The following is a 23,690-nucleotide window of genomic DNA, read 5'->3' as shown; positions in this document are numbered from 1 at the left end:
AAAGAACTTCTGATTATGGGAAATTATTGGAAAATATACATATAAATATATGTTTGAAGAAAGAAATAGGAAAAAAGGGGATACAGGAAAGCTGGAGAGGGGCTTTGGACAAGGGGTGGAGAGAGAGGACAAGGGGAATGGCTTTAACCTGCCAGAGGGGAGACTGAGATGAGCTCTGAGGCAGAAGCTCTTCCCTGTGAGGGTGCTGAGGCGCTGGCACAGGGTGCCCAGAGAAGCTGTGGCTGCCCCATCCCTGGCAGTGTTCAAGGCCAGGTTGGACACAGGGGCTTGGAGCAACCTGCTCTAGTGGAAGGTGTCCCTGCCCGTGGCAGGGGGTTGGAACTGGAGGAGCTTTAAGGTCCCTTCAACCCAAACCATTCCCTGATCCTATGAAATCACAAAGTTAACTTCAGGTTGTATTCAAACAGGGTGGATTATCTCTAAGCAACCCAGTGGCACCAGTGGCCTGAGGACCATATTCAGCAGCCTGATGATCCTTGTTGGATCAGCTTTTCAGGGAATGGTTTGGGTTGAAGGGACCTTAAAGCTCCTCCAGTTCCAACCCCTGCCACGGGCAGGGACACCTTCCACTAGAGCAGGTTGCTCCAAACCCCATCCAACCTGGCCTTAAATATCCTTCCCTGGATAAGGAGAGAAGCAACCACTGCCTTTTATCCCTCTTGTAGCAGATCCCTGATTCAGACCAAGCTGTTTTGCCTACAGATGACACAACCTCATCTGCCACTTCTATAGATACATGTATGTGTGAAGCTTCATCCTGCAGGTGCTGGTTGAAGCACATCCTGTGCAGAAATCAAGTCAAAGAAGGGGAAGGTCAGTGGCTTCACCAGGTTCATGACCATGCCCAAAGCAGGGACGTGTTACCTGAGTGGAATCACAACTCTTCCCAGCAAAACAATTACCTCCAAGTTCTCCTTCCCTCCCAAAAAGAGCCTAAGAAGTTAAATGGGAAGAAAGAAGTAAAAAGAACTCTTTAATATTAATGGCACATTAATATTAAGTATGATGTGGTCAACAAGTCCAACATCTAAAGGCTGTTTCATCAACATTCCTTTGGCTCCAGTGAGCAACAGAACATTTCCTATTCCTCTTTGCTCTGCTCAAGCACTTGAGCTCCTCCTGTGCACATTCCAGCCCAGCACAAGCCCTGCCTTAAAATACCTGGATGAACAGAGCACTGACTGCATTAGAAATGCTTCCCTGCTCTCTGATCCCATCAGAGCAACTTCCATTTAGGACATATCCCAATTGCTGAGTGGTTACTAAAGGTTCACCTTGATCAAAGGAGTATTTTGGTGTTGAGCTGGTAATAGTTTCGAGTATAACACTCATGGGAGCAGCACGAATGATCCCAAGAGAGCTGCTACCACTCTGCCACTTCCCATTATCCCTCTAAGGATCACTGATCCTTAACTGAAGCCACCGGGATTGCCCCAGAGGGAAATGCTTCTGAACACGGAGCATCAGGAAACACCACTCTGAAAGGGAGTCTCAGCAGTTGGAAGAGCTGCCCCACTGCAGGACATCAAATGGATCTGGTTGGATCCAAACAGGGAATTGGAGAGGCAGGAGATAGACAGGCCTTTGTGTGCCACGCTTGGGAAAGGCAGGAATTCAGTATGTGCTCCCAAAAGCCTGTTGAACAGGACAAACAGGAAAACAGCAAAGCTGGGAAGGAAGGGGCTGACCTCCCTTGTTGCAACAACACTCAGTGCCTGAAGCAAGGCACGTTCCTCCCATGCTCAGCCCTGACACACGTGCTGTTGGCATCCCAACGTGGGATCTCGGGAATGCAGCACTGCTGGATGCTCACTCAGCACATTGCCATGAAGACCCAGCGGATCCAGGCTCCAGCATGACCACATCCATCCATGGAATCACAAGCCTGGCTCCCAGTGCCTAAATGGGTACAGGAAACCTGGAGAGGGGCAGCATTTTCAAGTCACCATCTAAGGCATCGGGATCCATTCTCCCACACAACGAGGCACAGGGAAAAGAAGGATCTGTGGATTTAGGAAGTGAGGAGCAGGCTCACACGTGCACACACACATACAGGCACAGGAAAAGGCAGAGATGACATTTCCTTTTGCTTTTAGTCCTTTTAAGAACCAAACCCAGACACGTTTGTACAGCAGGTATAGCAGTTTGCAAAGAAAAAGAGTCACTTCCAAACCTATCTTCCAGCTTTTCCCTAAACTTCCCTATTTGCCACCTTTACTTTGAGCAAAGCCAGGAGCACAGCTCGATTTCTGCTCTATCTACACATTTGCAGCCCTATGTTGCTTAAAACCGAGCATCTTTTCAGTATGGGAACATTTCCTTCAATGAAGGAATGAGGATTTGGAATATATCCCCAAAAAGCACAGACTTTTGGCAGCTGCAATGGGAGGCTCCTGGGGAGCAGAGGATTTGGATCCCTTTTGTACATTCTCAACCTATATGAAGCTTCATTTGCTTGGGCTCAGTTTGACTGAGAGCTTCTACAAAGCAGAGATGTTTGCCAAGTGAAGGGAGCTCCTCTGGGTGCTGGAGCCTTCCCAAGGGAGCAGCTTGGGTGCTGGGACCTCCTCAGTGACACGCGCAGCTGAACAAGCTACACACAGTAGCACAAATCCAGGTGTAAACACGGAGCTCCATGGAGAACCAGGATCAGGTTTAACCTCAGGTGTGTTCCTGGATCATCCAAACATCTTATATTCCTGTAAGCAGCAGGAAAACTCCGTTTCCTCATACAGGAAATGCTGTTGCAAGCCCAAAGCACTTTGTATCTCCAGAGCCCACAGCAGAGCTCCTCATATCAGGCTCTCAGCAAGCACCAAGCTCTTTAGAAAGGAGCTTTACAGCATAAAGATTCATTCAATGCTTTGTACTGGACATGCCGCACTACAGAAAGGTCCCACCAAGCAGTTTGTGAGGTTTGAGTCCTAAATTCACCCACTCTAAGGAGTGGGAAGTTCTTGGGATGCTAAAGAGCTGCATCCTCCACCCCACACATCACCATCACCTAAGGAGGAAAAGCCTTGTTGCCCCTTGTTGCTCCTCCAGGCACCAAAGGGTTTGCTGACATCCTCAAACAGAGGAAGATGCAGCCCCAAAGCCAAACAACTGTTTCAATGACCATCAACTCAACCGCACAAACGTGCATCTTAATCTCCTTCCCCTCCCTGCCTCCTAAATCCAGATCCAAAATTCTCCTCCCAGCATCTCTTCACCCCTCCAAACCCTCTTTAAACACACACATGAAAACTGTTTTCCTTCTCCTCCCATAGAAAGCTCTTCCCTTTCCTGATTCTTCTGCCCCATTCTTGCCTTTCCATCCATCCAAACACAGCAACAGCTCTTTGTCTGCACACAAATGGTCTGGGACAATGTCACCACTGAAGAGCAGAACCAGGAACACCCCAGAACCGTGTCACACACACGTAGGTGCAGCTCTTTGAGCCCCTGATTTCAGCTCTGACCGTTGCCAAGCCAAGGCAGCAGGACACAGACACAAACCAAAACCCAATGGATATGGTTTTCCTCTAATTATTGCTATTTTAGGCAAATCACATACAAAATGCACAGGCCTGCAGCCATGGCACTGGGATATGGGTGCAGTAGGTAGGTCTACAGCTCCTAGAGGAGCACCTCATGGCATGGACAAGCTTTTGCCCCATGCAATGGAGAGATTACTCTTACAGATGTATTCCTGCCCCTGCCACCCTCTTCCTTCCTTGAGCACCTCTCTATTTGATGCCTTCAAGTCCAGCAGAACCACAATGAAACCAAGCAGCAGCTTTCAAACGGCCTTGTCTGGAGATACCAAAGTACAACAGACCTTTGGGGTAAGGCAGAAGCCTTACACCAGCCAAACTTCACCTCAACGTTTGCTCCAGGACCACCAACAGCAGATACACCTCCTGGAGGACTCCGTAACTCATTCCCAAACCCAAGAGCATCCCTTGGAATTGCTTCACCAACACACACAGCAAATACCATCACCCCTTGGCATGGCTGGTCCTACCTTCCTTGGTGGAGACCTGCATCCTGGTGGCTGGCAGCCTGCAGAGCCTGTGCTTGGTGATGTGCACCAGGCCCCGGGGTGAGGAGCGCTTTGATGTCACAGAAGGTTTGCCCCTCAGGGAGTTCTTCTTCCTGAGGTGGAAGTAGCTCTTCAGAGGTGTGGTGGGTGAGGAGCTGCTCTTCTTATCTGTTGGGAAGCTGTAAAAGGAACACCACAGAGTTAGAAGAGGGGAAAGAGGTGACAAAAGCCCCTCCTCAGAGCTGAGAAGAGCAGTTGTGTCACTGAGCTCCTCCCTGCTCCCAAACTAAGGATGATAAGAAACACTCAACAGAGAATTCCAAGTAAAAAAGGCAAATGTGAGGAGTTTCTGGCAGAGCACAGATGGAGAATGAGGCATCTGACAGCACAACTCGACTCCCTTCTGCTTCCTGCTCAACAGATGCAAGACAGAGGAGAGAATCATGGAATGGTTTTGATTGGAAAAGACCCTTAAGCTCATCAAGTCCAACCATTCCCAGCACTGCCAAGGCCACCACTGACCCATGGCACTGAGGGTCTCAACTACACGGTGTGTGAACACTTGCAGGGCCGGTGACTCCAGCCCTGCCCTGGGCAGCCTGTTCCAATGCCTGAGCACCCTCTGGGGAAGGAATTGTTCCTCAGCTCCATCTAAACCTCCCCTGGTGCAGCTTGAGGCCGTTTCCTCTTGTCCCATCCCTTGTTCCTTGGGAGCAGAGACCAGCCCCCTCCTGGCTCCAGCCTCCTGTCAGGCAGTTGCAGAGAGCGAGAAGGTCCCCCCTGAGCCTTCTCTTCTCCAGACTAAACCCCCCCAGGTCCCTCAGCCGTTCCCCATCACACTTGTGCTCCAGGCCCTGCACCAGCTCCATTCCCTTCTCTGGCCCCGCTCCAGCACCTCAATGTCTCTCTTGCAGTGAGGGGCCCAGAACTGAACCCAGGATTTGAGGTGCAGCCTCCCCAGTGCCCAGCACAAGGGGACAGTCACTGCCCTGGCCCTGCTGGCCTTTAGCAAGATGACGAGGGGTCTCATCCCCCTGAGTGCCAGCGTGATTCACCCACAGCCAAACCAGGATGCAAACCATGAGGACAAGGCGAGGATGGAAACTTACAGTGAAGCACCAAGCAGAGGATCTGGGAAATAGAAACAGGAATCAAGGCACAAGATCCTCAATCAGTGCCATGTTACCAGCTCATTGCTTCACTCAGAATCATCATTTAGGCCACAGTCCTCAGTTTTCAAGAGCTCAGGACTGGTTTTACAGCAGTGAGAAAAGAGCCAAACAATGTGTCCACTACACTGAGGGTACCTGCGAGTTCAGTGGGAGAGTAGAGGTCATGCAGCTGTGCCATCAACCCTCACCCCATCCTGTTTATCATGAAGTGGTTTGGGCTGGAAAGGACCTGAAGCTCATCCAGTTCCAACCCCCTGCCACGGGCAGGGACACCTTCCACTAGAGCCGGTTGCTCCAAGCCCCTGTGTCCAACCTGGCCTTGAACACTGCCAGGGATGGGGCAGCCACAGCTTCTCTGGGCACCCTGTGCCAGCGCCTCAGCACCCTCACAGGGAACAACTTATTCCTTATATCTAATCTAAACCTCCCCTGTTCCAGTTTGAACCCATCACCCCTTGTCCTATCACTCCAGTCCCTGATGAAGGTCCCTCTCCAGCAGCCTTGTAGCCCCCTTCAGACCCTGGAAGCTGCTCTGAGGTCTCCACGCAGCTTCTCTTCTCCAGGCTCAACAGCCCCACTGTTCTCAGCCTGGCTCCATACGGGAGCTGCTCCAGCCCCTGCTCATCCTCGTGGCCTCCTCTGCACTTGCTCCAACAGCTCCATGTCCTTCTGGTGCTGAGGACCCCAGCCCTGCACACAGTGCTGCAAGTGGGGCCTCACCAGAGCAGAGCAGAGGGGCAGGATCACCTCCTTTTCCCTTCCTTGCAGCACAGGCTGGAATTACATCCAGCCCTGCTGGGAAAAGCAGCACAAACTCAGCATTCCCACCAAAAGCACAAGGTAATGAAGCCCTCCCAGTTCAGACACAGTTTGGTCTCAATCTCTTATCTGTTTCCCTTTGACTCCCAGCCTGATGCAAACCCCTTTTGCAGATATCTCACACCTTTTCCTTCCTCCAGGCTTCATTTATCACTTCCTCATTGTACTCTGTCACTATCACACACAGCCAGGCGGGAGAACTTGCTCCACAAAAGCCCAGGAGTTATCTGCTGCTCTGGCACAGTGTTATCTCCTAAAGGTGGCTACAACAGCCACAGATGCCACTTGTCAGTGACAAGTAGGAAGAGCAAGAGCCTGCAGGGAGAATGCTTTAGGTTACAATGGACAGCACAAAAGGATGGCACCCAAAGGGAGGAAAGGACCAGCAGAACATCATGGATAACACTTGGTTCAGCACACACAACTCATTTTCTACCCCCACTTCACCCCAAGGTCTGTGCAATGGTTTATGGGGACAGACCATACATGATAACAGCATTAATGTCATGGATTATGGGCTGGGGCACTCACCAGCACAAACACAGGCTGGATGGAGCAGCCCTGAGGAGAAGGACTTGGGGTGTTGGGTGAGGAGAAGCTCTCCATGACCCGGCTTCAGTGTGTGCTTGAGCCCAGAACCCCCCCGTGTGCTGGGCTGCACCCCCAGAGCGTGAGCAGCAGCTCAGGGAGGGGATCCTGCCCCTCTGCTGCGGGAAGGGGAGACCTTAGAGCAGCTCCAGTGCCTAAAGGGGCTCCAGGAAACCTGGAGAGGGGCTTTGGACAAGGGATGGAGGGACAGGACAAGGGGAATGGCTTTAACCTGCCAGAGGGGAGATTGAGATGAGCTCTGAGGCAGAAGCTCTTCCCTGTGAGGGTGCTGAGGCGCTGGCACAGGGTGCCCAGAGAAGCTGTGGCTGCCCCATCCCTGGCAGTGTTCAAGGCCAGGTTGGACACAGGGGCTTGGAGCAACCTGCTCTAGTGGAAGGTGTCCCTGCCCAGGGCAGGGGTTGGAACTGGATGAGCTTTAAGGTCCCTTCCAACCCAAACCATTCTAACTCTATGATTCAAGCCACTTCTCCTCCTCTCCCCAGCCCCCAACACCAGTGGTTATCAAACAGCCATTTCCTTCCCTTTGAACACGAGTCTGTTATTCAGGTCAGGGAGGAGCCTCCCAAGAGCTGCAGCAAAGAACAGGAGTGGGAGATGAGGAGAAATCCCAGCTCTGTTTCAAAGGTTAAAGCAGACACAAACTGCTAAAGCAATTAAAACCTGAGAGCTTCCAAGCCTGGAAAACAGAATGGCTCCAGACAAAACAAAGCCTTTGGAAAGGCAAAGGCAAATATTCCCTCCAGCAGACAGAAATCCTCATTGGAATTTCACTTAGAGCCACTTACACGAAGCCAATGGACACAAAATACAACCAGCACCATCAGCAACCACCCAACTTACCCCAAGCTGCCTTTTCTCTTGATGATTTTGGTCCGACTCTTCACTTTGTAACTGGACGACGTGGTGTCACCAAAGGAGGACTTCACCCCACCGAGTCCACCGGCTGCAGCACTCAGAGGTGCTGGGACAGCGCTGGCTCGAGGCACGTTGGGGGCTGGAGGCTTCTGCTGATCCTCTGATCGCCACCTGAACGCTGACTTGGAGGTGGAGGGTGAGCTCTGCAAGGTGGTGGCTTTCCACTTGTATTTGCTGGGAGAAACCCCCAGCTTGGCCTGAAGTCCTGATTTCTTCCCCTTTGCTCCCAAGTCTGCTTTTGGTGACACTTTAGCACCTCTGTCCGCTCCACCAGCGACCCTCTTAGCACCTTCTGAAGCTCTAGGGCTCACCCATCTCTTCACAGCACGAGAGCATCTCCCAGGGTTTGCAACCCACGTGTAGTTGGTTTTCCTGAACTTTGGAGCTTTGCTGGAGATGGGGGTTGAGGCAGCTTTTAGGTGACCAACAGCTTTGGGGACAAACCTGCTCTTCACTGGAGTCATCCCAACCACTGAAGTCACAGCAGGTCTGGAGTGTGGCTCACCACTGTCCAGGAGCTTTGTCTCTCTGGAAGCATCCCTGTCTTGCTCCCAACTGGATTGCCCTGGAGCTGGTGCTTCTGTCTTCTTCCCCACCAAGCATCGAGCTGGTTCACGGTCTGGCAACACCGAAGGCTGCTGAGGTTCTGATTTCAGTGTCACGGCGCTTTCACTGGTGCTTCCAGAGGAAACTGAGGAGCTCCCAGTCATGTCACCAGCCACGAGCACTGTTCTGGGCTTCTCTGCCACGCTCCCACAGGCTGAACTCACAAACCTGTGAGATGAAGTGAATGAAACAGAGAGAGAAGGTCTCCTCCCTTCGTTTTGGCTCACGGATGGAGATTTTGGCACCTTTTTCCTGTCACCTGACGCTGTGACCATCGTTTCCAGCTTGCAGCAAGAACCAACAGTAGGAAACCCTTTGGAATCACCAAACTGGGCAAACCTGTGGGGCAGCTGGATCCCCACAACTATGTTACCATCAGTGGTTAGGTCCACATGTCTCTCTGGAGATGATTCTGGTGGCTCAGAGGCCTGGCTGTCCCCACAGCTCCCAAAAGCCTGGGATGTGCTGGCACTTGCACTGCTCCCAACGTCACACGCTGCTCCCGGTGGCCGGTTCACAAGGGAATACTTTTTCCTCCAGGAATGACCTTGGTGCTGCTGGAAATCCCTTGTTGGAGCTTGCTGGGGGTACCTGGCCAAAAATGCCCCCCTCCTGCTGAAGGGAGGCTGCCGGGGGGGGTTCCACCTGGGTGGTAGGGATGGCAGCGGCCGCGGCACGTCCCCGTGCGCATTCTTGTGGTCATTGATGAGACCTAAGGAGGAGAAGACAATGTCTGTTCATTCCCAATCCCACGGGAATTTGACAGCACCAATCCCAACAGATCAGTGATTTGTTCATCCCCAATCCCAGGGGAGTTTGACAGCGTCAATCCCAACAAATGGGTGATCTGTTCATCCCCAATCCCACAGGAATTTAACAGCATCAATCCCAACACATGAGTGACCCGTTCATTCCCCAATCCCACAGGAGTTTGACAGCATCAATCCCAACACACTGGGGATCTGTTCATCCCCAATCCCACAGGAATGTGACTGCATCAATCCCAACAGATCAGTGACCTGTTCATCCCCAATCCCAGGGGAGTTTGACAGCACCAATCCCAACACACTGGGGATCTGTTCATCCCCAATCCCACAGGAATGTGACTGCATCAATCCCAACAGATCAGTGACCTGTTCATCCCCAATCCCAGGGGAGTTTGACAGCACCAATCCCAACACACTGGGGATCTGTTCATCCCCAATCCCACAGGAATGTGACTGCATCAATCCCAACAGATCAGTGACCTGTTCGTCCCCAATCCCAGAGGAATTTGACAGCATCAATCCCAACACACTGGGGATCTGTTCATCCCCAATCCCACAGGAATGTGACTGCAGCACAGCTCTGCTTTTCCTCATGCTGCAATGAGGATCGCTCCACACACACCACAACTCACACAACTGATGTTGGAAGGAGACACCTAAATATCTCCCTCAAGCCTCATGAAAGTCAGTAACAAAAGTGATCTCACAGGAGTTTGGTCCCAGCTCACCACAGGTCTGGACCAGAGACCCACCAACAGAACCTTCACACTCCTCACTTGTGCTCTCAGCCACAGTTTGACCCTTTCTGCTCTCTTTTAGGTGCCAAAGTGCAGGTTTGAATTATTGGGTTTGGAGCCTGATCTAATAAAATGCTGATTTTATTTCCAGATGTATCTTCAGAGCAGTCTCTGAGGGTCATTCACGTGGCCCAGAACAGGCACCACCAGCAAGAACCACAAAGCACAGAACCACAGAATCATTTGGGTTGGAAAAGACCTTTAAGACCATCAAGTCCAACCATTCCCCAGCACTGCCAAGGCCACCACTACCCCATGGCACTGAGGCCTCGGCTACACGGGGTGTGAACACTTGCAGGGACAGTGACTCCAGCCCTGCCCTGGGCAGCCTGTTCCAATGCCTGAGCACCCTTTGGGGAAGGAATTGTTCCCCAGCTCCATCTAAACCTGCCCTGGGGCAGCTTGAGGCCGTTTCCTCTTGTCCCATCCCTTGTTCCTTGGGAGCAGAGACCAGCCCCCTCCTGGCTCCAGCCTCCTGTCAGGCAGTTGCAGAGAGCGAGAAGGTCCCCCCTGAGCCTTCTCTTCTCCAGACTGAACCCCCCCAGGTCCCTCAGCCGTTCCCCATCACACTTGTGCTCCAGGCCCTGCACCAGCTCCCTGTATCTTCTTCATAGCTACAACAAGGAGGTTCTGAGGTGGCCCCAGCTTTCCTTTTGAGTCCCCGCAGCCCCTCTGCCACGCCACCACCCAGTGCTTTGGCCTCCTAAGGAAGATCTGTTGTATCCTTCTGGATAACAGATCTGGGTCAGTTGGGGAGGGTCTGCACTTGTTGAGCCTCGGTGGTGAGGAAACCCTTCCAACAAGAGGGGCTATCAAAGGGGGTTTGAGCCTTGTGTTTTAGGCACGTGGCCGTGTAGAAAAGCTCTTCCTACACAAGGTGTCACAGAGCTGCCGGTGCAACTGCAGTGTCAGCAGATCCCTCCTGGAGGAGGCCTTAAGGACCATGTTGGCCTTCCTCTCATCCCACCCCCACCATGTAGGAGCTCCAGGCAAGGGGCAGATCCCCTGCAAGGCCTGAGTGGAATCTGTGGCCTTACTAATGAGGAAAAATTACCTTGAGGTCTATAAATAGAGCGAGTTGGTGCTAAGAATAAGAGCTGATGCTCAGCAGAGCTGGGAAAGGGCACACAAATATATATCTATATCTAAATCCTCCCCCCATGTTCCTCTGCCATGATGAGGAGTCTCAGCCTGGAGAAGAGAAGCTGCGTGGAGACCTCAGAGCAGCTTCCAGTGTCTGAAGGGGGCTACAAGGATGCTGGGGAGGGACCTTCATCAGGGACTGGAGTGATGGGACAAGGGGTGATGGGTTCAAACTGAAACAGGGGAAGTTCAGGTTGGAGATAAGGCAGAAGTTGTTCCCTGTGAGGGTGCTGAGGCGCTGGCACAGGGTGCCCAGAGAAGTGGTAAATGCTCCATCCCTGGCAGTGTTCAAGGCCAGGTTGGACACAGGGGCTTGGAGCAACCTGCTCTTAGTGGAAGGTGTCCCTGCCCGTGGCAGGGGTTGGAACTGAATGAGCTTTAAGGTCCCTTCAACCCAAACCACTCCATGATTCTATGACAATGGGCGAGGGGCACATCCCACCTCTGTGTCACCAGCCCTGGGGGTTGTGGGGCAGGGGACACCCCCAGCCAGGAGGGTCACAGGCCCTGCAGGGGCCAGCAGCATGGGGACACCCCCCCGGGACACCCCCAAACCCCACAGCACTCTCTGGTCTCTGTTCCCTCCCTGCCTTGGGCCACTTCTCCCAAGTATTCCCAGGTCCCCACCACCGCTCCCACCCCTTGGGCTCTTCCCAGGCCCCATCCCTTCCCCTCCCCAACACTCCTGGGATCCTCTCTGGTCCTTCCCCCCCACACACTGCCAGGTCCCCACCTCAAAATCCACCCTCCCAACCTCAAGGCGCCCTTCACAGCTCGTCCCTCCCCCCGGAATTCCCAAATTCCCCTCCTACAACCACTCCCCCCCCCCCGACATCTCCATCCCCCCCACAACCGGTCCATGCCCCCCAAGTCCTCCCCACAACCTATACTTCCCCCCTATTGACTCCTGTCCCCCCACAACCTGTCCATGCCACCCATCTACACCTCAGTCCCCCCCACAACCTGTCCTACTCCCTCAGGTCCCCCCACAACCCGTCTCCCTTAACACCTCAATCCCCCCCAACAACCCATCCTACCCCCCAACCCTCCCCACAACCCATCTCGTCCTCCCCCCCATCGACACTTCAGTTCCCCCACAACCCGCCCCTCATCCTATTGACTTCCAGGTCCCCCCCACAACTTGCCCCCCCACCAACGACACCTCGATCCCCCCACAACCTGTCCCTCCACCTCATCGACACCTCAATCTCCCCAAAACCCGTCCCCCCCCATCGACACCTCCATTCCCCTACAACTCGTCCACCCCCATCTCAATCCCCCCCCAACACCTCAATCCCCCCACAACCCGTCCTACCCCCCAAGTCCCCCCCACAACCTGTTCCTCCACCTCATCAACACCTCAACCCCCCACAACCCGTCCATGCCCCCCATCGACACCTCAATCCCCCACAACCCGTCCTACCCCCCAGGTCCCCCCCACAACCCATCCCCCCCGTATCGACACCTCAATCGTACCACAACCTGTCCCCCCCCATCTCAATCCCTCCACAACCCGTCCGCCCCCCATCGACACCTCAATCGCCCCACAACCTGTCCATGCCCCCCACTGACACCTCAATCCCCTCACAACCCGTCCTACCCCCCAGGTCCCCTCCACAACCCGTCCCCTCCTCATCGACACGTCAATCCCTCACAACCTGTCCTACCCCCAAGTCCCCCCCACAACCCGTCCCCCCCCATCGACACCTCAATCCTCCACAACCTGTCCCTCCACCTCATCGACACCTCAATCTCCCCACAACCCGTCCCCTCCCCATCTCAATCCCCCCCCAACCCGTCCTAGCCCCCAAGCCCCCCCCACAACCTGTCCCTCCACCTCATCGACACCTCAATCCCCCACAACCCGTCCCCCCCTCACCGACGCCCCGGCTCCCCTCACAACCCGTCCCCCCCCCATCGACGCGCGGTCCCCCCCCACAACCATTCCATACCCCCCCCCATCGACACCTCCCTGCCCCCCGCCCGCCCGCCCGGCCCGGCCCCCCCGCACCCCGCGCCCCGCACGGCCCCGCCGCCGCCGGCCGTACCCTGCAGCAGCCGGATCTTCCTCCACAGCCGCTCCCTCTCCTCCATCCCCGCAGCGCCCCGCACCGCCCCGCACCCGCCGCGTCATCACCCTGCGCCGCCCGTTGCGCGCACGTCACGCAGCGCCCGCCGTTGCTTGGCAACGGAACAGACCGAGGCCTACACGTCCCGCTGGAGCCTGACCCTGAACCGGGGCCCGGTTTGGCCCCGGCTCCGGGTCCCGCCGCCCGCGCTGCCCAACCTCCGGCTCCGGCCCAGCCTGGCCCAGCTGCCCCCATTTGTACCGTGTTCAATGCTGAAGCCCCTCATTGTTGTGCATTAGCTTAAGTTTTACTGAATCTTTCCCTATTTGTTTGTGACACAACGCTAAGAACACCGTGATTTCAGAAGTCAGCCTTTATGTAGTGTTATAGAAGCACAGAATCATGGAAGGGACCTTAAAGCTCATTTGGTTCCAACCCCCTGCCACGGGCAGGGACACCTTCCACTAGAGCAGGTTGCTCCAAGCCCCTGTGTCCAACCTGGCCTTGAACACTGCCAGGGATGGGGCAGCCACAGCTTCTCTGGGCACCCTGTGCCAGCGCCTCAGCACCCTCACAGGGAAGAGCTTCTGCCTTAGATCCAACCTGAACTTCCCCTGTTTCAGTTTGAACCCATCACCCCTTGTCCCATCACTCCAGCCCCTGATGAAGGTCCCTCTCCAGCATCCTTGGAGCCCCCTTCAGACCCTGGAAGCTGCTCTGAGGTCTCCACGCAGCTTCTCTTCTCCAGGCTCAACAGCCCCAATGTTCTCAGCCTGGCTCCATACAGGAGCTGCTCCAGCCCCTGCTCATCCTCGTGGCCTCCTCTGCACTTGCTCCAACAGCTCCATGTCCTCCTTATGCTGAGGACCCCAGCCCTGCACACAGTGCTGCAAGTGGGGCCTCACCAGAGCAGAGCAGAGGGGCAGGATCGCCTCCTTTGACCTGCTGCTCATGCTTCTTTTGATGCAGCCCAGGATACGGTTGGTTTTTGGGGCTCAAGCGCACACTGAAGCCGGTTCATGTTCAGTTTCTCATCAACCAACACGCCCAAGTCCTTCTCCTCAGGCTGCTCTGAATCTCTTCTCCACCCAACCTGTAGCTGTGCCTGGGATTGCCTCAACCCAAGTGTAATGTTATGTTATAACATATAACATATGTTATATGATATGTTATGGTATGGAATGGTATGTTGCGCTATGTTAGCACTTATTAACCAATGATGGATGGGCTGCTGTGCTGCTTGAAATCCAGCGCTGCATTGCATGGAGTCCCTATTCTCTGGATCACATTAACCTTAGTTCCTGCTCTCTAGACCATAACCAGAGCACCTCAGGTCTATTGTATAGAAGATGAGTTATTTGACAAGCTGGCAAGGCAGATATCTAGGTGGCCAACCAAACAAGATTAGGGTGTCCTTTAGATGAACTATCCTCATTATACTCTCATTATAATACTAAAAACACACCCACAGATCAAGGACACCCTTGCCCAGGTGAAGACCCTTCCTCTGCTCAAGCGTAGTAAATGCCACAGCACGTATTATACTTGTATGTAAATCACTAATCGCTCGTTGTAACTGGGAGTGTTCTACCTTGTCATTTGTTTTTATAAATGTAATGATGAAATCAACATGGGGTGTGCTGGATTTGTGGCAATGCCACCCAGCACCCAGCCCTGCAGTAAAGAGGTGCCTGCTCATCTGCTGCGTGTAGATGAGCTCTTCATTCCCCCCTAACATCATTACAAGAGAGACACCGAGGTGCTGGAGTGGGGCCAGAGAAGGGCAGCGGGGCTGGTGGAGGGCCTGGAGCACAAGTGTGATGAGGAATGGTACCCCTCAGCACATCCCGTTCTGAAAGTCATGTAGCGACCAGTGTTGTTCTGTGTCAGCAGTACAAATCATAGAATCATAGAGTCATAGAATAGTTTGGGTTGGAAAGGACCTTAAAGCTCCTCCAGCTCCAACCCCCTGCCACAGGCAGGGACACCTTCCACTAGAGCAGGTTGCTCCAAGCCCCTGTGTCCAACCTGGCCTTGAACACTGCCAGGGATGGGGCAGCCACAGCTTCTCTGGGCACCCTGTGCCAGCGCCTCAGCACCCTCACAGGGAAGAGCTTCTGCCTTAGATCTAACCTGAACTTCCCCTGTTTCAGTTTGAACCCATCACCCCTTGTCCTATCACTCCAGTCCCTGATGAAGGTCCCTCTCCAGCATCCTTGTAGCCCCCTTCAGACCCTGGAAGCTGCTCTGAGGTCTCCACGCAGCTTCTCTTCTCCAGGCTGAACAGCCCCAATGTTCTCAGCCTGTCTCCATACAGGAGGTGCTCCAGCCCCTAATCAAATTGGGGGTATCGACAAGGCGTATCCATCCCATTGAGAGCACAACCAGAGAACATCATTTATATGGATGTTATCCTTAAGGAGTTTATTTTCTGACTGATTTCATTCTTCCTTAAGGGAACAAACCCCATAACTTCAAACAAAGCCATAACAGATCTTCAAGTCTTCAAAGGAGATAAAAACCCAGCCTAAAATTACCTTTTAAACTATTTGTGTGAAAAAAGCTGAGCCAAGAAGCTGCACCAGCACAAAGCTGCTTCCTTTAAACACTCCCATGATGGGAACGTTATAAAAGCAGCTGATCATCAACCTCAAATCATTTAAAACAGAAGCTTCCCCTTGGGATGTCTCACTTCCCGTTGCATTTAGGGAGCTCTGCCTGTCCCAGCTCTGATCAAATAACATCCCTGGGGCAAGCCCAGAATTTGCCTGCTCAGAAAGGTGGATTCATAAATGATTTATGCTGTGTTTTAGTGGCCTTTTAAAGCAATGTGATGGTGGAATATGAGGAAGAGCCAACCCAGAGGAATAAACCACTTTGTGCAGATGGTAGCGAAGGTTTCATAGTACAAAGCAGTCGGGGAGCCTGGCCCTGAAGCCCTAAAACTGCACAAAACCCCTCCACGTCCTCCCTTATTGCAAAGTCCTGCATGGATGGGAATGAGCTGAGGACCAGGCAGGCAGAGATTGCAGCTCTCCTCCTTTTGAGCAGCCTCAGATGAGCTTCAATCGATCACAAACCCCCCTCCCAGGGTTTCGTAACTGCTTTAAAGTGGCAGCAATTGGCACTTCTGGCACAAGCAGCCTCCTCCGCTCCCAGCTGCTTGTTCCCTCCCTGGTGCTGGCACAAAGAGTCGAGGCTTTGCAGAAAGGGGCTGCTCGGAATTCAAATGAATTCAGCACACGCAGAGAAAAAGCTCATTTTTAACCCAGGGAAGCCACGTATCCACCACTCCCACAGAGCCCATCCTCAGGAAGGAGGGAGCTAAAAGCAGTTGGGCCCCGTTTGGCCGATCTACGGCAAAAGTTGGCAGCTAAAAAAAGGAATATACAGGGCAAAGCAGAGCTGGACACCAACATGTGGGATCCTGCTCAATGCTGGGTGCTCCTCATAAGGAGAGCTTTGGTGGGGTGTGGGCAGCCAGAGGAGCAGAGGCTCTGGTGAGACCCCACTTGCAGCACTGTGTGCAGTGCTGGGGTCCTCAACATAAGGAGGACATGGAGCTGTTGGAGCAAGTGCAGAGGAGGCCACGAGGATGAGCAGGGGCTGGAGCAGCTCCCGTATGGAGCCAGGCTGAGAACATTGGGGCTGTTGAGCCTGGAGAAGAGAAGCTGTGTGGAGACCTCAGAGCAGCTTCCAGGGTCTGAAGGGGGCTCCAAGGATGCTGGAGAGGGACCTTCATCAGGGACTGGAGTGATAGGACAAGGGGTGATGGGTTCAAACTGAAACAGGGGAAGTTCAGGTTGGAGATAAGGAAGGAATTCTTCCCTGTGAGGGTGCTGAGGCGCTGGCACAGGGTGCCCAGAGAAGCTGTGGCTGCCCCATCCCTGGCAGTGTTCAAGGCCAGGTTGGACACAGGGGCTTGGAGCAACCTGCTCTAGTGGAAGGTGTCCCTGCCCATGGCAGGGGGTTGGAGCTGGATGATCTTAAGGTCCCTTCCAACCCAACCCATTCTATGATTTGAAGAATTAACTGGATCTTCTCCAGGAAACAGAGAAGAACATTCCTTGTGCAAAGAGTTTCACATCTCTCCCCTGAGATGCAGAGGGCAAAGGAGAAACAAGGGGGCTGCATCACTGAAAGAAACACTTGATTTTCTTCCCAGCCTTCCACGAGGCAGCACTTCAGCTGCTTCTCCACTTGATGCCTGTTCCAAGCAACACATCTGAAAGCTACAGGAATTCACAGCACTTGTTCTTTGTTCATAGCACCCAGGGTTGTTTGTAAGTCTGATTGAATTAAGCAACCAGCAAAAAGCAAGTGCGGGGGTTTGACACTGCCCTAGGGAGGGAAACACATCAGAGAAATCAAATTGTCTCCTTCAGCCCAGAATAACCATGGTGTTAATCCCTCTAATGGCCTTCAGCATCACCCAAGCTGCAGATCCAGGCACAAGCGTGCAGCAGAACCTGCTTAAGCTGCTCCCACGTTTGAAATCATGGTCTCATCAGCTTTTGGTTTAATCTGAAGTCCCTCAATGGCTCAGTGTAAACTTGCTGAGACAAGCTAAAACATGGGACTTGTTAGTGCTGCACCAGCACATTGCAGAGACCTGATGGCAGGGAGAGTGGGAAGCACTGGTGCTTCTGCTACCTCCTCCCACAAGAGGGTTTATGAAGGCTCAATGATCTCCTAACATCCCTGGATCATAGAATCAATGAGGTGGGAAAACACCTTTAAGCTCATCCAGTCCAACCATTGCCCAGCACTGCCAAGGCCACCACTAACCCATGGCACTGAGGCCTCGGCTACACGGGGTGTGAACACTTGCAGGGCCGGTGACTCCAGCCCTGCCCTGGGCAGCCTGTTCCAATGCCTGAGCACCCTCTGGGGAAGGAATTGTTCCTCAGCTCCATCTAAACCTGCCCTGGTGCAGCTTGAGGCCGTTTCCTCTTGTCCCATCCCTTGTTCCTTGGGAGCAGAGACCAGCCCCCTCCTGGCTCCATCCTCCTGCAGCCCCACAACCTCGGTGTGCAGTGGAGACTTGACATAGATGCCAATAGACCACCTTGCCCATGGTCAAGCTATTGGGTAGTATTTCCTCCCAGCCTCAACTTATTTTGTTCTTATTTATTCTGGTTTGAACCCATTTGGAGCATCACCTTACCAACCTCAGCCCGTCCTGGCATCATCTTGTGCTCTGTGTGCTGCTGCAATTCCGAGCTGGAGCGCAGCCTCCAGCTGAAGAAAGTTACTTCTTCTCCAGAAAGTTTTTGCTATTTTAACTTGAGAGGGGGAAAAAAAAGTCCTTCCCAAGGGCAACCAAAGTGTAGAATCACAGTTTTTGCTGATAATAGCAAGGCTGAGGAGCGCGGGCTCGAGGGAAGGAGACGTCTCCTGGGTTAGCTGGAAAACAGAGAGGAAAATGTCAGCAACAGAAAAAGAAGCTGCTGCACGATCCTAAAGGAGAAGCCACTGTCATTTATCAAGTGGGCACTGGTTTTCTGCTGTGATGTCTATTTTTTGTCCCTCTTTCTTGCCTCAAGTCTCGCTGCTCGTGCAGGAGCTGCACACAGACCTAAATACATGTATGTGGGGATGGGGACAAATCAGAGCGATGATCTTTGTGCTTCCACATCACTGTCATTCCCAGTTGGGGTCATTATTTTTCAAGGTATTTAAAGTGGGGATAGAGAGCAAAGCCTCTTTTTTCTCCTTCATGTTCACCCACTGAAGCTGGGATGGTTTGAGCTTGCATGGAGACAGCAAGGACCAGCCATGAACCAGAGAATCAGAGAATCACAGAATAGTTTGGGTTGGAAAGGACCTTAAGATCATCCAGTTCCAACCCCCTGCCATGGGCAGGGACACCTTCCGCTAGAGCAGGTTGCTCCAAGCCCCTGTGTCCAACCTGGCCTTGAACACTGCCAGGGATGGGGCAGCCACAGCTTCTCTGGGCACCCTGTGCCAGCGCCTCAGCACCCTCACAGGGAACAACTTCTTCCTTATATCCAACCTGAACTTCCCCTGTTTCAGTTTGAACCCATCACCCCTTGTCCCATCACTCCAGTCCCTGATGAAGGTCCCTCCCCAGCATCCTTGTAGCCCCATAAACCTTTCTAAGCAGCAAGAGCAGCTACACCTCAGTTAATCTGATGATGTCCAAACCCTCTGCTCTGTGAGACAGGGGATCCTGTAGGACAAAGACACCCCAAAGCAAAATGCATTTTCCTTTAGTGGGCAAGGAGGTGTCTGTGACCACAGTGACTTGTGGGAACCCACCAGCTCCTGGTAATGGAAATGTGGCTGTTTCCCTTGCAGTGAACACCTCATTTCCAAGGGGAACAACCAACACGCCCGTGGTGGCATCTTCACTATGAGGGTGCTGAGGCGCTGGCACAGGGTGCCCAGAGAAGCTGTGGCTGCCCCATCCCTGGCAGTGTTCAAGGCCAGGTTGGACACAGGGCCTTGGAGCAACCTGCTCTAGTGGAAGGTGTCCCTGCCCGTGGCAGGGGGTTGGAGCTGGATGAGCTTTAAGATCTCTTCCAACCCAAACCATTCTATGATTCCATGACTGGTCCAGCTTCAGTTGGGAAGGAGGTAGGACTTTGCTCCCCAAGCACTTGGGATTTGGACTTTTCCCTGCTCAGACAGAAATCCATTCACTGACAATTAAATATTTGCTTTAGAAATACAGTTTCCCATCCAGAGCTCTCCTGGACAATGTGCTCAACCAGGGATCGGAGCTTATCCCTGTCTAGTGCAATTGCAACACCAGCTGCTGTTGCAACATTCCCACGTTGCACGGCCTGGGATTCATTGCTGAAAACATTGGCAGATCCTTTTGGTGCAATGAGGTTTTGGGAATTTCACAACACCACTGAAGAGAGGGGAAGCACTTCCTGACAAACACTGAGTTGCAGGTTAGTGACTGAGCAGTGGCATTTGCTGCATCGCCTGTTGAAGGAAAAGCAGCATCAGCTATTTCGTTGCAAGCCCTAGAAGTAAAGAAAAGATGCTTAGGGAGAAGGTGGTGATATTCTGAGACCTTTCTGGCTTTGTTTTGACCCAAAAGGGACTGCAGACAGCACCAACTCACCAGGACATCACTGAGCTTCAAGCAAAGCAGAGGCTGATGCTCGCATCCAGCAGTAACTATCAACCATGGCAAAGCCACAGAGGGAATGAAACTTCCTTAATTCCTCCTGAGATCAATTTTTCCTGCCATAAATTGCACCTGATGAATCATAGAATCATAGAATGAGGAGTGGGTTGGGTTGGAAAGGACCTTAAGATCATCCAGTTCCAACCCCCTGCCATGGGCAGGGACACCTTCCACTAGAGCAGGTTGCTCCAAGCCCCTGTGTCCAACCTGGCCTTGAACACTGCCAGGGATGGGGCAGCCACAGCTTCTCTGGGAAAAGTCTGTGCCAGCGCCTCAGCACCCTCACAGGGAACAACTTCTGCCTTATGTCCAACCTGAGCTTCCCCTCTTTCAGTTTGAACCCATCACCCCTTGTCCCATCACTCCAGCCCCTGATGAAGGTCCCTCTCCAGCATCCTTGGAGCCCCCTTCAGACCCTGGAAGCTGCTCTGAGGTCTCCACGCAGCTTCTCTTCTCCAGGCTCAACAGCCCCAATGTTCTCAGCCTGGCTCCACACGGGAGCTGCTCCAGCCCCTGCTCATCCTCGTGGCCTCCTCTGAACTTACTCCAACAGCTCCATGTCCTCCTTACGCTGAGGACCCCAGCACTGCACACAGTGCTGCAAGTGGGGTCTCACAAAGCTCCTCTATGTTTTGGTGGAGGTTTATTGGCACCCCTTGGTGGAGCTTTGCACCAAACAAAGGTCCTTTGGTGCATTCATGGCTCATTGAACGCAGCTCTACCCTCCCAGCATTGACACTGGCAGCTCCATCATGTCCCAACACCTCCTCTGACCTGCACAGACGAGTCACGTCAGGGTTGTAAGAGGAACACATGGATTTTGGGTGCTCAGCATCACCAGTTTGTGTGGGTGATGCACAATGGAGGCCACATGTGAGTGAGAGGGAAGCTCCAGCTCCTCTATCCCCTCCATCCTCCAGCGGCTGCTTTGCTTTGGTAGTGCCTTGCTTAAAGCTTTCCTCCAGAGAAGCTAAAATTAAAGCAGTGACTCCATTGCAGACCGAAGCCAGAGCATTCCTTCCCCACCCTCGCGTTTGGATGGACATCAGAAGCCAAACCCAGGCTGCTAAATCCCCTGTGTACAAACAATCTTCTATTCTGATCCTCAATCCACCGCAGCTCGCTGTGGTTGGGAACTTCAGTTCCAGCCTCGTGTTCTGGGGGCTCCAAAATGGGAATTGCCTGGAAATGGGAAACAGAAACACAAGAAGCCAGTATCTCTGCAGCTTGTTGCCTTAAAGAAAGGCTTATTCTGCTCCGGAGAAGTTAATTCATGGATAAAGGAAGGGAAAACCCAAAAAAACAACCTTAAGGATCTCATTTTCACTCCAATTCTTTGGGAACTGGGAGTTCTGCAGCCATTGAGTGCAAAGATGGGACCTCTCCTTGCCCTCCAGTCAGCCAAGACCCTTAATGTGGGGCCAGCCCTCAAGAGGGTAAAAGCCTAAATGCCCTCGTCCTTGCTGACCCACTGCCATGTGGCTCAAAGCTGCTCCCCAGATGTCCAGCCCCACTGAAGGGATAGCTTCAAAAAATCATGGAATGGTTTGGGTTGGAAGGGACCTTAAAGCTCCTCCAGCTCCAACCCCCTGCCACGGGCAGGGACACCTTCCACTAGAGCAGGTTGCTCCAAGCCCCTGTGTCCAACCTGGCCTTGAACACTGCCAGGGATGGGACAGCCACAGCTTCTCTGGGCACCCTGTGCCAGCGCCTCAGCACCCTCACAGGGAAGAGCTTCTGCCTCAGAGCTCATCTCAATCTCTCCTCTGGCAGGTTAAAGCCATTCCCCTTGGCCTGTCCCTCCATCCCTTGTCCAAAGCCCCTCTCCAGGTTTCCTGCAGCCCCTTTAGGCCCTGGAGCTGCTCTAAGGTCTCCCCTTCCCGCAGCAGAGGGGCAGGATCCCCTCCCTGAGCTGCTGCTCACACTCTGGGGGTGCAGCCCAGCACACGGGGGGGTTCTGGGCTCAAGCACACACTGAAGCCGGGTCATGGGGAGCTTCTCCTCACCCAACACCCCTAAGTCCTTCTCCTCAGGGCTCATCCATCCATCCATCCCTCCATCCATCCATCCATCCATCCATCCATCCATCCATCCATCCACCCATCCTTCCACCCATTCCTCCATCCATCCATCCCTCCATCCATCCATCCCTCCATCCATCCACCCATCCATCCATCCATCCATCCATCCCTCCATCCATCCATCCATCCATCCATCCATCCATCCATCCATCCCTCCATCCATCCCTCCATCCATCCATCCCTCCATCCATCCACCCACCCATCCACCCCCAGTCTATATTGATACTGGGGATCACCCCAACCTCAGCTCAGGACCTTACATTTGGCCTCATTGAACTTCCTGAGGTCCACACAGGCCAAGTCCTGCCGGGGCTGCCAAAATCTCTGCCCCAGCAGAGGCAACTGGAGACAGCACCAGCAAAACCCACCAAGAAGGTGCTTTGCTCCAAAGTCCCTGTCCCACCATTGTCTGTTTTTAGGTGTAAAGGTACAAACTGGTTCAATTTGCAGCCCCTTCAATGTGTGAGCATCAAGACGTGTTGGCGCACCCCATGCCATGACAGTGGGGACCCCAGTGGTTTCCAGTGGGTCCATTTGTGGCACCATCACAGGGGCCATTGCTCTTCCCAGCTCCTGTTGCTGCAGTTCAGATGGGTGCATGCATGGATGGGACATTTCTTCTGACCCTAAATCCTTCCCAATGCTGGGACACATCCCTTGCTTGGTGGTCAACACTGTGCTGCTCCACCACAGGCCTCTGGGCTCCTCTGGGATCAGAAGATCAGGGATCACCACGTGCTTGACCCACCAGCACCAGGACCTCCAGGTTCCTAAATCTTCAGCACCAGGACCTCAGGGTGCTTGAGCCTCCATCACTGGTACCCCTGGATGCTTGAGCCTTCATCACAGGGATCCCCAGGTACCTGAGCCTTCATCGCCTGGATCTCTGGGTTCCTAAGTCTCCATTACCAGGACCCCAGCGTGTCTGCGCCTCCATCACCTTAACCCCCAGGTACCTGAACCTGTATCACCCCCAGGACCCTGACATGATCCAGGAGCCCCAACACCACAAGATCCCCTCCTGATGGAAAACCCCAAAGCATGGGGCTGGGGAGGAAGCCCCTGTCCACCCCCTGCACCCCTGGTCCCACCTCTCACCCCTTCCTGCCCCAAATCCCTGCACAAAGCGTCTGCCCCATAACCCACCCAGCACCCACCAAAGGGACAAACCAGGGGCTGTGGCACCCACCAAAGGGACAAACCAGGGGCTGTGACACCAAGCCCTGTCCCTGCTGCCTTTCCCCCTCTCTCTGTCCATGTTTCTTCCCCCCACACACCACCCCAGCCCCTTTCTTCCCCTATACTTGAGGCAGGACAGAACTCATACCAGCAGTGACTCCGGTCACTCATGGAGCTACAGTGACCAGCGTTGCAGCGGGGACAACCCGGATCTAAAGCCGCAGCAGCCTCTTTCCTTTCTCTTTAACCTTTCTTTCACCAACCAACCATGTTTTCCACCCAAACAAGCGGTGGCACGGCCCGGAACCCCCCTTAAAGCCACT

The 23,690-nt window shown here is 53.5% G+C and overlaps 1 protein-coding gene across 2 annotated transcripts in view; it reads right to left on the bottom strand.

Moving 5' to 3' along the window:
• ZC3H3 (zinc finger CCCH-type containing 3) overlaps window positions 1-13,018 on the bottom strand; it is a 151,394-nt gene extending 138,376 nt beyond the window's left edge. The window contains exons 1-3 of one of the 2 annotated variants that reach the window (XM_030481027.1): window positions 12,922-13,018; window positions 7,486-8,878; window positions 4,028-4,224 (exon numbers count right to left, since the gene is read on the bottom strand). In XM_030481027.1, the coding sequence (XP_030336887.1) occupies window positions 4,028-4,224; window positions 7,486-8,878; window positions 12,922-12,967 (1,636 nt within the window). In that variant the 5' untranslated portion in view covers window positions 12,968-13,018. The remainder of the gene's footprint in view (window positions 1-4,027; window positions 4,225-7,485; window positions 8,879-12,921) is intronic. The other variant, XM_030481036.1, reaches the window with a different exon arrangement.
• Between the last annotated feature and the right edge of the window lie 10,672 nt (window positions 13,019-23,690).

This window comes from Strigops habroptila, chromosome 1, assembly GCF_004027225.2.
Source record: "Strigops habroptila isolate Jane chromosome 1, bStrHab1.2.pri, whole genome shotgun sequence".
NCBI classification, from domain to species: domain Eukaryota; kingdom Metazoa; phylum Chordata; class Aves; order Psittaciformes; family Psittacidae; genus Strigops; species Strigops habroptila.
Note: the sequence above shows the minus strand (reverse complement) of the source record. Positions and strands in the feature narration are given on the sequence as shown.